General features: G+C 38.0%; 1 protein-coding gene across 4 annotated transcripts in view; it reads left to right on the top strand.

The window, feature by feature from the left end:
- mxt (Eukaryotic translation initiation factor mextil) overlaps positions 1-14666 on the top strand; it is a 425214-nt gene that overhangs the window by 373917 nt on the left and 36631 nt on the right. For all 4 annotated transcript variants that reach the window (XM_067145489.2, XM_067145488.2, XM_067145487.2 and 1 more), the window contains one exon: positions 10456-10580. In XM_067145489.2, coding sequence (XP_067001590.1) covers positions 10456-10580 — 125 coding nt within the window. The remainder of the gene's footprint in view (positions 1-10455; positions 10581-14666) is intronic.

The raw sequence follows: 14666 nt of genomic DNA, 5'->3' as shown, positions 1-14666 counted from the left end.
CATACGGGAGATAAATCTCCACAATGGAATTATTGCCCGCCTAGCAATTCCAAATGGAAGTGGATAGGGTCTGACACATCCCAATCCGATGAGTCTAGTGTCAGACCTAAGACGAAACGCTGGTTAATAGAGCAAATACCTGAAAAGCCTTGCATCTGATATGTTTTTGACATGCTCTGTTGGTGAAAAATATCTAATTCCCTCCATGGGAACTTAGAATTTTCCATTCGGAATTGCTAGGCGGGCAATAATTCCATTGTGGAGATTTATCTCCTGTATGCAGTTATCAGACTGTGCCTCATGTATAGGCTTCTGATAAGCTCACTTGCATACACCCAGCGTCAGTGGGTAGGGTCTGACACATCCCACTCTGATGAGTCTAGTGTCAAACCTAAGACGAAACGCTGGTTAATAGAGCAAACGCCTGAAAGGCCTTACATCTGACCTGTTGTTGATATGCTCTATCGGTGAAAAATATCTAATTCCCTGCATGGGAACTTAGAATTTTCCACACTGCTCTTTAGTTAGATCTTTGGGTGGAAGTGACGACGCTCATCATCAAACGGAACAGGAGGTTTAAAGCAAGAAGGTTATTAATAAGATGGCAGATGAAACAGAAACTGAGATGTGTCTAGAAAATGCTCTACAATGTTTGGAGAATACTGCAAAAATGGGCGACTGTGATAAAAGAAATAAAAGAAGACATTCAAAAAGTGGTAAGGGTCATTAGAAATTGTTTCATGACCATTAAAACCTCTTTAGAAAACACTAAAAAAGAAAATAAACTTTTCAACAAGGTGAGGAAAAACAAAACAGACATGGAGGTAGGAGAAGATAGACGATTTATGGAACATGTGGCAACATATATCGATCCTACACAGGAAACTACTAATGGCAGCCAACCACAACCAATATCTACCAGCCAACATAACAATTACGACAAGCAATGGGGAGATAGAGCCAGTACCAAGTATTATCTAACAAATAAATTCACAAGCCATGTACAGAAGGAGCTGTCATGGGGGGGGGGGAAGACAGACGCCTTATGGAACAGATGCCGCCATCTATCGATCCTTCACATGAAGAAGATGCTAGTGGAAGTCAACCACTACCGAAAACCACCGGAGAACAGAACAGACACAATAGTCAATGGAGCACCAGAGGGGCCAGCACAAAGCGAAATCTGATATCTAATGAGCAAAAGGGCACGCAAACATACACAGAAGATGAACTGGAAAGAAAAAGTAACTCAAAAACTGCAAACTGTATCTCAGGTATGATAGGAGAGGAAATCATAACACCCAGAGCAGAACAGGACACCGTCACAAATTCAGTAAAGCCATCAATCCAAAACTCAAGCAATGAAAATAACTTATGATCTGATGTGGCGAATAGACCTTCAACATCGAAGCACAGAGCCAATATAATGCTGATGAAGATCACAGATATCATAGGCACAAGAAAACTCAATAAAGGAAACAGTGGTGAACTATTAACAGATGAACTGGAAGCCACCGACCACAGAGCTTGGGTATACATTGGAAAACTACACAGCACCACAACTGAGGAAAAGGTTAAAAACAAAAACAAAAACAAAAAAACACCTGACCAACATAAATGTAAGAAACATGATAGAATGCAAAGAACTCAACACATGAGGCACACTTAAGACATTCAAAGTATTCATCCTGCTGCAGGAACTACCAAAAATCAACGACCCAGAGGTCTGATCAGAGGAAGTATTTGTAAGGCATTATTGGCTTTTTTGCCCCCGAAGTGCACGAGTCATACTCTCAGTTTAGTCGTTTTTTTGTGGAATGTTGAAAGGCCTAAAAAGCATCTTAGAACTAACAAACTACAATCTCCTGTGCACACATGATTTACTTATACTCTTAGAAACTCTAACAACCAAGCCCTCACAACATATCCCAGCAACGCAAGGCCCAAGAGGAGGACCTAAACGTGGAAATTGATATGTTTTTCAAACTGAAACTAGGGAAAATAGTTACACACCAAGAACAAGACACACCAGTGATAAACTTAAAAAAAACTGTCATTAATAGCCATTGACGCAGAGTCACCAATGCCAATAGAAGATCTAATAGCAGCAATAATGATCGCTATGGGATACATAAGGTGGGGACACAACATCGTTCTAGTCGAAGATCTAAATTGCAGGCTAGACATCACTAGTTACAGAATTAATGAGCTAATAGATATGATGACAGAAGAAGGATTTACCCTTGTCAACAGAGCAGATGACTGAACATATATCGCACATACAGGATACAGTACTATAGACCTAATATTCTACAAAGGACCCATGATTACACTTACGAATTATAAAGTTTGTTACTTATAATAATGTTATTGTTTTTTATGTCCCATTAATTACTTTTGACAGTTTTTTGGAGACACTGAGGTGTCAGAATTTTGTCCCTCAAGAGTTCTTTTACGTGCCCTTAAATCTCCCGACATAAGGCTATCGTATTTGAACACCTTCAAATACTACCTGACTGAGCCAGGATCAAACCTGCCAAGTTGGGGTCAGAAGGCCAGCGCCTTAACTGTCTGAGCCTGGTGCTATGTTGCATAACAGATGAACCGCCACTAAAAAGCCACTGCCTGGTTGTGGCCAGCTTTCATATTCCACTTCTGGAGAAGGGAGGAAAAACTACAGCTACCAAAGCATCATGGCAGGTAGACAATTACATATTAAGTCAGAGGACAAAGGAATGGAGAGAATTTGAGAAATAAAGGAAAATGACATTGAATCAGCTGCTATAACCCTAGAAAGGACAATGACATCTGCGCTAGTATACAAACCCAAAAGGAAGGTGAAAAAATGGTTCAACAAAGACTGTTATGTAAAAAATTGCTCTTCAGGCCCTACAATCATCAAAGTCTAGTAAAAACTAAGAAGATGTAAAATTTTACAACAAAATCAGGAAGGACTACATAAACCTATTCAGGAAGAAACTAAGGAAATATATGGAAAAGGAAGCATCCAGAATGGTAGAAGAAGCCAGAAGAAATCCCTACATAGCCATAAGTCTGAGAAAAGTCCAGAACAGTGGTAAATTAGATATATTAGTATGGGAGGAACATTTTAACAACATATTAAACATAAATAAAACCAGCGCAGCATATGAACCAATCATTGTGGAGGTTTGCAAGACAGGATGAAGTATACAATGCAGTACAAACACTGAAAAACAAAAAGGCACCGGGGCCCGATGGAATCTGCAACGAACGCATTGGAAGTTCAATCGGTTTGGTGCTCCTGCCAATCACTGAACTATTAAACCTATGTCTGCGAGAAGGCACCATAGCAGTAATTTGGAAGATATTGACAATTATGGTGCTATTCAAGGGTACAGGAAACTAATTGGATCCTAATTCCTACAGAGGGATAGCGCTGGAAAAATGTATATCAAAGTTACTCACAAGTTGTATTACAAACAGAATCTCTGAAGAAGTTGAGCACGAGATCCTGGACAAGCAATTTGAATTCCGAAAAGGAGGGAACATCCTACAAGCCATCAATCACCTCATTGATGACATAGAAAGCACACTAAGACTCAATGAGGAAAGTTTCAGACAATGTTTGTAGATTATACAAAGGCTTTTGACATACTTGATAGATCTGTACTACTCAGAAAACTGAAATCTATAACAGGAGCAGATAGCAAATATACAACGCTCATTCACAACATGCTGACTGTCAACTACATTCAAATCGCAGACTGTGTCACCTCTTCCAAGACAATAACACAAACCAATGGCATCCTGCAGAGAGACCCACTAAGCCCACTGTTGTTTAACGTTTCCACATACGATGTTGTACATACAATTAGGCAAGAGGCGGACATTCCGTAATGGAGGTTGTAAGCAGCAGGGGATGAGATATACCTAGGAGAGGAACCAATTATGACAGTCAATGCCTTCAAATATTTGGGATTGACATTACAGACAACAGCTAGATCATTCAGAATGCATGTAAAATCTAGAGCAACAGCTGCCACAAAAACCATGTTTGACATTAAGGCAATATCCAGACTGTCATTAGATATCCCTATGACATTATTCAATGTGAAAATAGTTCCCATCACTACCTATGAAATAGATATCAAACAGGGAAAGCTCAGCATCAAGGATCTAAGGATGTTGGGAGCAGTTAAATCACACTATTTGAAATCTGCCCTAGATATCTTAAAACATACAAGTTTGAGACTAAACTATGAACTAGCCAAAGAGCCTTTCTTAAAAGAAGACATGTAAATGAAGTTTACCCTTTCCTACACGGACAACTGGCAGGGACTACTGCATGAAAGAGTGAAAGAGAGAGGAAGAGAAGTGAGACCTGGTCCAGCTTCTACACGATGGAGACCATGCTGAATAATCAGGAACTTTGACATCTTGTGAACTTGTTGGCAGTACATGATACCACCATAAAATTTGCAAAAATAAGTATTTTCATGACCCCAATAGCAAATGCATATGTGAACTGTGGGAACAACTCTGTGACCAGATGAGTTGGTCGCGCAGCTGTGAGCTTACATCCGGACATCCGGGAGATAGTGGGTTAAAACTCCACTATCGGCAGCCCTGAAGATGGTTTTCCATGCTTTCCCATTTTTACACCAGGCTAATGCTGGGGCTGTACCCACAGCCACTTCCTTCCTACTTCTAGCCCTTTCCTGCCCATCATCGCCATTAGACAGATCTGTGTTGGTGTGACGTAAAGCAGCTTATAAAAAAAATAACCCTGTCCAGCGGACTTGCATGTAATTTATTGTCTCTGTATAAAAGTGTAATTTCTGTTTGTCTCATCGCATATTCCTTTCAGTTGCCTACCGTACCATACTGTGGGAGTTCTTCTTATGTATGGTTCAAGTTTCATCCTGCTTTGTTACTTGGCAGTGACACAGCATGCAAAAGTTACTTTCATCCTTAAGTTTTGCACAGCAGTGTATATCCAATCTCCTTTTGTTCATTGTATTTGTATGATATTTTCAAATCGTTGTTATAGTTCTTGGTTTGGTCTTAAGCAGAAGGTATATTCATTTATTGGTTTTGTGGGCCCAAGAATCTTTCTAAGGAACTTCCGGGAGATAGTAGGTTCGAATCCCACTATCGGCAACCCTGAAAATGGTTTTCCGTGGTTTCTCATTTTCACACCAGGCAAATGCTGGAGCTCTACCTTAATTAAGGCCACGGCCACTTCCTTCCAACTCCTAAGCCTTTCCTATCCCATCGTTGCCATAAGACCTATCTGTGTCGGTGCGACGTAAAGCCCCTAGCAAAAAAAAAAAAAAAAAAAAAAGGAACTTTCTTTCTTTCTTTTCCACACCTGAGAGTCCATTGCTGGCTGTTGTCTTAGCTGCATATTAGTATTCAAGTTTGACTATAGTACTGTAATGACTGTATTTGGCCAAATAGGAGAGTGATTTTGATTTGTTTCTGACATAGCCTGAATGCCATCTCCATCTTTCTCACCCGTTCTTCAGTTGCTGCCTTTTCATTGATGTTTGGAGACAGAATCTCACCTAGGTACTTGAATTTCTTAGCTCTTTTGATGTCACCATACTTCCTACAATCACAATTGTAAAGCTGGATTTCCCACCTAATCAATACTTTTTTATTTATTTTAATGTATTTAATACATTTTGCAGAACCAGTTTTGGCCTCTATTACAGGCCATCGACAGCTGCTGAAGAACCTTACTTTGGTAAAATAACATACAATAATGTCAAAACACTACTTATTTCTAATTTAAACACAACTTATTAGTAAGTTCAAATGATACAATTTGTAATAAAACTTGCATCAAATTGAAGTTATAAAGGTTTAAAATTATATCTAAAAGTTCATTTGTGAAGTGTCACTGGTGTGCTCTGTTAACATACTCTTAATGAATTGTACATTTCTATATTTATAAAAGTACATATTTTGCGTGTTTAAAAGATGCAAACTTTGGTGAGATGAATAAAATTATTTTAAATCTTATTATAGTTGGGTACTGGTCAGCATCAGATTATCTTGTGAGTTTAATGTCCAGTTTTTTGGAGTAACATTCTTTTTTTGTATAAACTGTGATCTGTTGGAAACTTGTAATGGAATATCTAAAATGAAAGAAAGAGAACAGGGTTTTCTGTTGGAGAAAGTCTATATAATGTGCGTTGTGAGCGAAAGTGTGTTTTGACTTACTCTCCTGTTGTATCCAGCCGGTCGCTTACGTCCTTGTCGGGAGCGTGTCATATACTGCTCCTTGTGCGGCGAGGGCTGGTGTTTTTGACACTTCAGGGAAAAGGGGGTGGAGCAGAGGGGAGGGTTTGAGAAAGTGTTTGGGTAGTAGAGGTTGTGTCCTGTGGAGTTTTGGTTGCGTGTTTTTGTTTCTGTTTGTCACCATACTTGCTTGTCATTGTCCAGGATGGATCTGTCTGTGCCATTTATGTTCATTTGTATGCTCCATCTTTTCAAAAGATATTTGCAATCCAGTTTTTTCTGCTGTTTCCTTGAGGACTTCAGTCTAATAGTTGCAGTTTGTAGGTTCTCTGCAAAAAAACATTACATCATCAGCAAATGCGAAACATTCAATTTAAGCTCAGTTCTTTTGTGATCTAATCTAACTCCATTTGGAAAGTTGAATTGACACATTTTATTTTCATCATTCCTTGATCCCAGTATAACAAGGCCTTAGTCACCAAAGATGTTGGGGCTGTGGATTTGTATAAATAGTGTGTGTTGAAATAGAAAGTGTACCATCAGTGACATCACATTAGTCGTTACTGTAGGCTTTGGTCGCCCAAGATGCTGCAGCTATTGTTGGCAATATTTGAGTTTCATTTATTGAAAGACATAGGCCTATTCATGATCATTAGCTTTTTGCAAAGGGAATTTTTTTTTTTACATGCCTTCAAACCTAGGATTGTTTTGTCCCACATAAGTGTGGAATGTCTGTTCCTGTGCGTAATTGTTGTCTTTATATTTGTAATCACTAGGACAGTTATCTGGGCCACCAAGAGACACAGAAATTGCTTGATTTTAAGACTCGTTTAAGGTCTGGAATAGGTTACATTCAGCCTTGAAAACATGAATTAAAATCAGTCGTCTTCAAGGTGATTTTCCATGGTTTCCTTCAATTCATAGAAAATTTTTGGATGTAGCTAATGTATAGGCCGTAGCCACATCCTTTCCCATCCTGGCCCCAATTAATTTCAAATTATTTAAGGGCATCGTGGTCACTCAGTTTATTAGACAGTTCACCTGCTGGAAGGTCTTGGAGCTGATTTTTCAGATATCCTAACGCCTTTACTTGGAAGCAGTGGCAGCAAGAGCAAAAATACAGCATTTGTTTCTCAAAGAATCTCTTTTTTTCCTGATATAAGAATTAGAAAGGACCAAACACATGTCTAATCAAGTCATACAGAGAGAGCGGTAGGAACACATAATAGGACAAACAGGGTACATGCCGGGCTGAGTGGCTCAGATGGTTGAGGCACTGGCCTTCTGACCCCAACGTGGCAGGTTATTATTATTATTATTATTATTATTATTATTATTATTATTATTATTATTATTATTATTATTATTATTATTATTATTATTTAAACAGGGTACGTGAATGAATCGTATCCATGAAATTTCATTATAATTTTTTTCTAAATGGAAGATAATTGCTTTTGAACAAATGACGAGTAAAATTAGTGGTAAATTAATAAATACGATTATTACTAGAGAAATATATATATACATACTTTGCTACATTATGACAATGAATTCTACTACGTCACATCGCTTCAGTATGTCATTTGTTCGTGTAATTTGTGTGTGAAGTCTTTGATCAGTTAACTTCTGTGAACTTCTTTGCTTTGCTTGATGTTACTTGGTGGGATGAGTTGTTGACTTGTGCTCATAACTCATTGTTTAATATAATTATTGGTCCAGGGATCATGCTATTTGTCGTTCAACAGAAATCATTTTTGTGTTATTTACGATATTCTTTTCATCTCCATTTTCCCATCTCTACTGCCCGCGCTAGTCATGATGGGCAAAGATATTGAGAATTCACAGACACATCACTTCCATTTATCGGTACTAGCCCTGGACCCCAGGAAGGAAACATATTTCCATATTTCTCCTTGTCTCCTATTTTTGTTGCTCCCTCTTCCTACACTGACCTGCCACTGTCTTCATTCTATTATGTGCTTTTTTTGTGATCTGCTTTATCACAAACACACTTTCCTGATCATCCCAATTGAAATCTTTATAATCATGTATAAATATATCATAAAACATCAGTACTTATATTTCTTCTTCCATTGGTAACTACAAGGCAACTGATGTGCCACAAGTTGTACTATAGTTAATGCAAGCACAATATTCAAAAATATTTTTGTACAGTTAATTATAGAGCTACAGTTTTTGTCATATTTTATTTGGTGGATTGCCCATTCCTCCTTGAGTAGACCTTGTACAGTGTCACTACAGGGACTGTACCACAAGTGTTTTTCATATTTTATTTGGTGGATTGCCCATTCCTCCTTGAGTAGACCTTGTACAGTGTCACTACAGGGACTGTACCACAAGTGTTTTTCATATTTTATTTGGTGGATTGCCCATTCCTCCTTGAGTAGACCTTGTACAGTGTCACTACAGGGACTGTACCACAAGTTTTTTTTTTTAAATCCAGAGTATTAGTAAAAATCAAAATAAAATTGAAAAATCTATAAAATTAATATTTGGTATTTGCAGTGGTGGCTTGTGCTAAAATTCAAATGTGTACTACAGTTTTCAAGTAAGAAACCAAACAAACAATAAATAAACCCTCAAAAATGTATTTTAAAAATATACTTGCTCATTGATGAAAAATCAAGTCCATGTAGTCTCACTGTTTTCTGCTGCAGAACCCGGGCTGAGTAGCTCAGGCGGTAGAGGGCTGGCCTTCTGAACTCAAAATGGTCGCTTCGATCCTGCCTTAGTCCAGTGGTATTTGAAGGTGCTCAAATACTGTCAGTAAATATACTAGCATGTAAAAGAACTCCTGCGGGACAAAATATCGGTGCCTTGGTGTCTCCAAATATTGAAACAAAGTAGTTAGTGGGACATAAACCAATAACATTATCATCATCATCTGCCACAATACATGGTGATGACTTCAGAGTTCAGCCCTTCGATGTTGGCAACCATATTCTTCTCGATTGAGGGCAACATAACAAGGGCACGAAGTTGTTGCTTTGACACAGTGTTTCAAAGAAAAGTTAGATTCTCTTGAAGGAGGAATATATCTTTCTCGTTCAGCAGTTGTGATGGATGTTTTGACGAATATTCTTAATAGTTTGGGTAATTTCAGAGAATGTGCCTTGAAATTGCAAATCTTTGTTTTTAATGCCAATATGATCAATTTTGCAATGAAGAGTATGATGGCAAGACCGGTATAATTCTGGTTTTCCTAGAATACGCTGTTCCCATAATAAAAATTCTGATGTGTTCAGGACAGTACATAGATTTGAGGCAACCAAGTGATTTGTTCCCTGAACTTGCTGAATAAATAAGAATAAAACTTGTTCCTTCTTTTTATTACATTCACAAATGTTTGCCACTTCAGTTTAGAGATCATTGAAATTCAATATGAATTTCAGCGGCGAGCTCGCCAACTTTTAAAAGCACCTGAAAAATCAAATTTTTTTACATATCAGGTTCTGTCTTTGTACCACAAATTTATTCATTATGGAGGGATGAAGCAACCTGCAACGTGCAATTTATGTGCACATAGCATGTTTATACTGGTTATTTTTACTTCTGCGTAACATCATAGCTTCTCTCCAGAATTTCAGCACATGGTGACACGGCTACTTGTTAGCTGAAGCCAAGTCAGTGCTTCAGAGGTTTCCATCAATTTCTTCTATAAGACAGCTCATAGAATGAAGATAATAAAATGTTATTCTGTAAGATAGAATTACCAGTGTGCTACAGCACATTAGAACATAAGAAGCGGCCACCACGTGGTGCTGTTGTTGGTGTCGACAAGGCACTTGACTGGCAAGTCATTGATCTGTCTGCTATATCATCCAGGTATTTCTTGTGGGTTAGGCCAGTCCCTGTCCATAATGAGTGAAAGTCTTTTATGCAGTATTACTAATTGTAGGGTTCAGAATAAAGAAATGTCTTGAAGGTGATAGTTCAGAATAATAGATCAGAGTATAGAGAATTATTTGTCTATGTATTTATGGGAAATAAATCACAGCTAAAATTTTCTCAATTTTCTCATGAATCTGAGAATGTACTATGATGTTCATAAACATTATAATTTTCATTTAGCTCAAAAAATTTACCTAACAGTCTGACTTCCATTCCATATGATCCAGAGAAATAATATTGTTTATTTTATCTTTTAAGTAATTTAAGCATAATAGGAAATATTTCTCGCAAATATACTTCTTTGCATTGTAGCCGTCCCGAAGAAAACAACTCTCTGTCGCCAAATGTTGCTGCAGTGTGGTGCATCAACATTTTCTCACAAGCCGCCTACCGATTGGGAACGCCTGCTCAAAGAATTTCCAACCATTGTTAAGAAGGTATGTTAATGAAGGAACTCTGAAGATGGTGCACATGTACACTTTATTGATTCTTGGACTAATGGTAATTTTGTTTTTATTTTGTAAATATTTACAGCAAATGTGAATATTCAAGAAAACACTATCATTCCTCTCATGACTTATAACTTCTGTTGTTCTAATATAACAAGTCATTTTATTTTCCTACCCTCATACATACATACATACATACATACATACATACATACATACATACATACATACATACATACATACATACATACATACATACATACATACATATCCCACGTCGTTCCATCTTAAGCGATGGGTCGGCGAATGAGGCTTCTCCACCAGTTCAGGTCTCTGAACTTCTCTCCTTCTTCGATGCTTTCCAAAGTATGTCCTCGTTGTTCAGTGTCAATCTTCACCCTGTCCTTGTACCTGAGTCTTGGTCGCCCTCTTGGTCTTTTGTCTTCAAGTTTTAGATCATACATTTGCTTCGGTAATCTGTTATCACCCATGAGTCGCATATGTCCATACCATCTCAGTCACTGCGCTGTTATTCTGTCCTGCAGACTTAAAAGCCTGCTTGCGGATTTTCTCATTACGGACTCTGTCCCTCCGTGTTTTACCAATTGTGCTACGGACAAATCTCATTTCTGCTGCCTGGATTCTAGTAACATCTTTATTTCTCATGGTCCAACCATAGGTCAGGATTGGTACGTAATAGGTTTCATATATGACTCTCTTACATTTTGTTGGTATTTTCTTGTTCCATATTATGTTTTTAACTATTTTGTAGAAGTTGCTACCTGTCTGAATTCTGTGGGAAATTTCCTTGTCTATAGAACCAGTATCAGAGATAACACTTCCAAGATATTTGAATTGATGGTTCATCTGTAGCTGTTTCCTCTCCATTTCAATGTGTCCCACTGGTTGTCCATATCTTTTCATGACCATAACCTCACTTTTCTCTTGGCTGAAGATGACTCCATATTCTTTAGCAGCTTCTACCAGAAGTTTATTTGTTCTTGAAGGTACCACCATGTTTTAGAAAGGCAAGAACCGTTCTTATACACAAGGGAGGTGCCCCTGATGACATTGCAAACTGGAGACCAATCACAATATTTTCTGTTGTTAGGAGAGTAATTGAGCGAGCTCTTGATAAACGCCTAAGGAATACGTTGTTTTTAATCCACAACAACGGGGATTTATATCTTCAGCTGGTACACATATCAATACGTCTACACTCGTTTCGGTTTTAAATTCCACAAAATTGAACAAAACTGATCAACCAGTGATTTTTCTAGACGTCAGAAAGGTGTTTTGACAACATTGGGCACCGTCATTTACATGAGACCTTGAGGACATTAGGAATACCTGAGAAATTAAAGGAACTAATAGTTAATCTCCAGACAGGAAACACTGCAAAAATAGAAACTGTAACTGGAATGACTGCCACCTTAAGCCTATAAAGGGGTGTTAAGCAGGGCTCACCTCTTTCTCCCTGTCTCTGCAATCTAGCAACAGTTCATATTTTAAATAAACTAACTGAAGACTCTCTCACAAGCCACTAAGGACTTTCTTTAGTACCACATCTTCCACCTTTAACAATCATGGATTTCACTGATGACTTGGTTGTCATAGAAAATAGTTGAACAGCAGCACCTGAGCTCTCGAAAATAGTCAAAAGGAGATTTCATGAAATAGGGCTTTATATCAACCTAATGAAATCTACGGCAATCTGCATCGCACACGGAAAGTTAATTGAAGACCCAGCTGAATTTAAGAGCTATGATATATCGAGTTTGCAACATGGAGAAACAATCCGCTATCTGGGAGTTAACTTTTCGAATGAAATAATTTTTCAACCTACACAGGAGCTTAAAAAATTACAAAATAAAATGGAGAAATTAATTTCTTCTCCACTATTACAGGCTGACCAGAAATTTAAAGTAATAAACACAGTTATATGCCCATCTCTCATATACCCATTCCAAACTATCAAGCCAGAGAAAATTCCGAAACAGGTCCTTGCTGATACAGACATACTAATATGAAGTGTTCTTACGGACATTCTTCAAATACCTGCAGACATTCCTAACGGAATGGTCTACACTGAGAAAAAGTATAAGGGGTTGGGACTCTTCTGCGTCACTTGGGAAGCTCATCTTCAGCACATTAACATCTGTAAGGTACTATTAAGCTGAGATGACGAATACATCCATGCTACAAGAAATCTGAAAGAAGAAATAACTCTCTCACTACAGTCCCTCGGTGTCCCTCCATCTGACAATTTGCTACATCCACGCCTAGAAATAACTGATGCCATGAAAGTGAGAAGAGTACTGAGAGAAAGGGCATTCAGTGACTGGTGTAACTTGCAGCAGAAAGGAAGAGGTGTTTGTACAATGATTATACTCCTGCCAACTCCTGGATTCGAGACCATCAGGGCTTATCATGTAGTGAATGGCGTGAAGCAATTAAGATGACAGCAATCATTTCAGCAGTTAGATCGGTACCAGGAAGATCTCAGAACGATTCCCTTTGTAGGCGCTGCCTCAGGGAGATTGAAACTCTTGCGCATGTTCTGGGATCTTGCCCTCATGGTGAACTTTTAAGGAATATGCGTCATAACATCCGCTCGTTAATTGTGACAACGCTGAAAGACCATGATTTCCAGGTATTTGAAGAGGTTCATGGCTTAGCGGACAACGGAAGCCACAGAAGGATCGACATCATTGCTTTGAAGAATAAGAAGAGAGGTTACATCATCGACCTCACAATTCACTTTGAAAGCCATAAGTCACAACCCTCAGATGTTAATCTCGAGAAGAGGAATGTTTACTTACCCACAATTCCTTACTACAGGAAGAAATACCAGGTAGAGGAAATCGACATAGTAGGTCTGATGATTGGAGCTAGGGGAACAATTCCTGTTTTTGTCGCTAATTTCTGGAAACAGATGTCTCTGCCAGTTACAAAGTTACGGGAGATTGCCATCCTAGCCTTAAGGGGTTCACTGATAATTCTAAGAAATCATTGTTACTATTAGATTACCTTCAACATTTCTCAAGTATGTCTATATCTCTTTTAAAAATAAATGTAAAAGTATACTTTGTCACAAGGCAGCCTCTGCATGAGAGGAAGTATTTCATAAAATTAAAAAAAAAAAAAAAAATAGTCTCCCCACAAGCATAAATCTCCACCGAACAAGATAACTTTCATTTTCCTACCTCCAATGGTTTGGTGAACTTTTCTCTGAATCTCGTTCATCACATTGTTGAAAAGAAGAGGAGACAAAACACCACCCTGTCTTAACCCAGATTTTATATCAAATGTTTCAGTCATTCCTACAGGTGTTTTGACTTAACTGTGGGTATCTTCATACAAATTCTTGATCCGGTGTATCATATCATCCTGTATTCCAGTTTTCTTCAGTGTTTCCCACACCTTCTCTCTGTTCACAGCATCAAATGCTTTCTTGATATACAGAAAGGCTAACCACAAATCTTGATTGTGTTCGTAGTATTTTTCCATTAACTGATGGGCGGTAAAGATTAAATCAGTTGTTGATCTACCCTTCCTGAATCCATACTGTTCCTCTAAGAGGTTCTCTTCAATAAAGGGTCTGATTTTATGCTCTATAATTCTTTCATAAAGTTTACCAACTTGAGATGTTAAAGTGATGCCTCTATAGTTGAAACATTTCTTTCTATCTCCTTTCTTGAAAATTAGAATTATGATGCCTGTTTTCCAATCAAGTAGTATGTCCCCTTCTTTCCAGATCTTACAAAAGAGTCTGTAGATCCACTGTTTTTCAGAAATGCACATAGCCTCGATCATATCTCCATTCGTTTCATCAGCACCAGTTGATTTTCTGGTTTTGATGTATTTCCAGGCACATTCTACATCACTCCATGTTACGCCTAACCCATTGTCAGAGGCAGACTTGTATGTGATAGTACTGTTTTTTTTTTTTTTTTTTTTTTTTTTTTTTTTTGTAGGCTGCATGCAATTCACATTTAGCAATTCATCCAAGTACCCTAATACAGTAAAAGATAAATGATGATACAGAAGATTGAATCCAAGTGAAAACAGAGG

This window comes from Anabrus simplex, chromosome 4 (genome assembly GCF_040414725.1).
Source record: "Anabrus simplex isolate iqAnaSimp1 chromosome 4, ASM4041472v1, whole genome shotgun sequence".
Lineage (NCBI taxonomy): Eukaryota > Metazoa > Arthropoda > Insecta > Orthoptera > Tettigoniidae > Anabrus > Anabrus simplex.
This window is presented reverse-complemented; position numbering and strand designations above follow the sequence as displayed.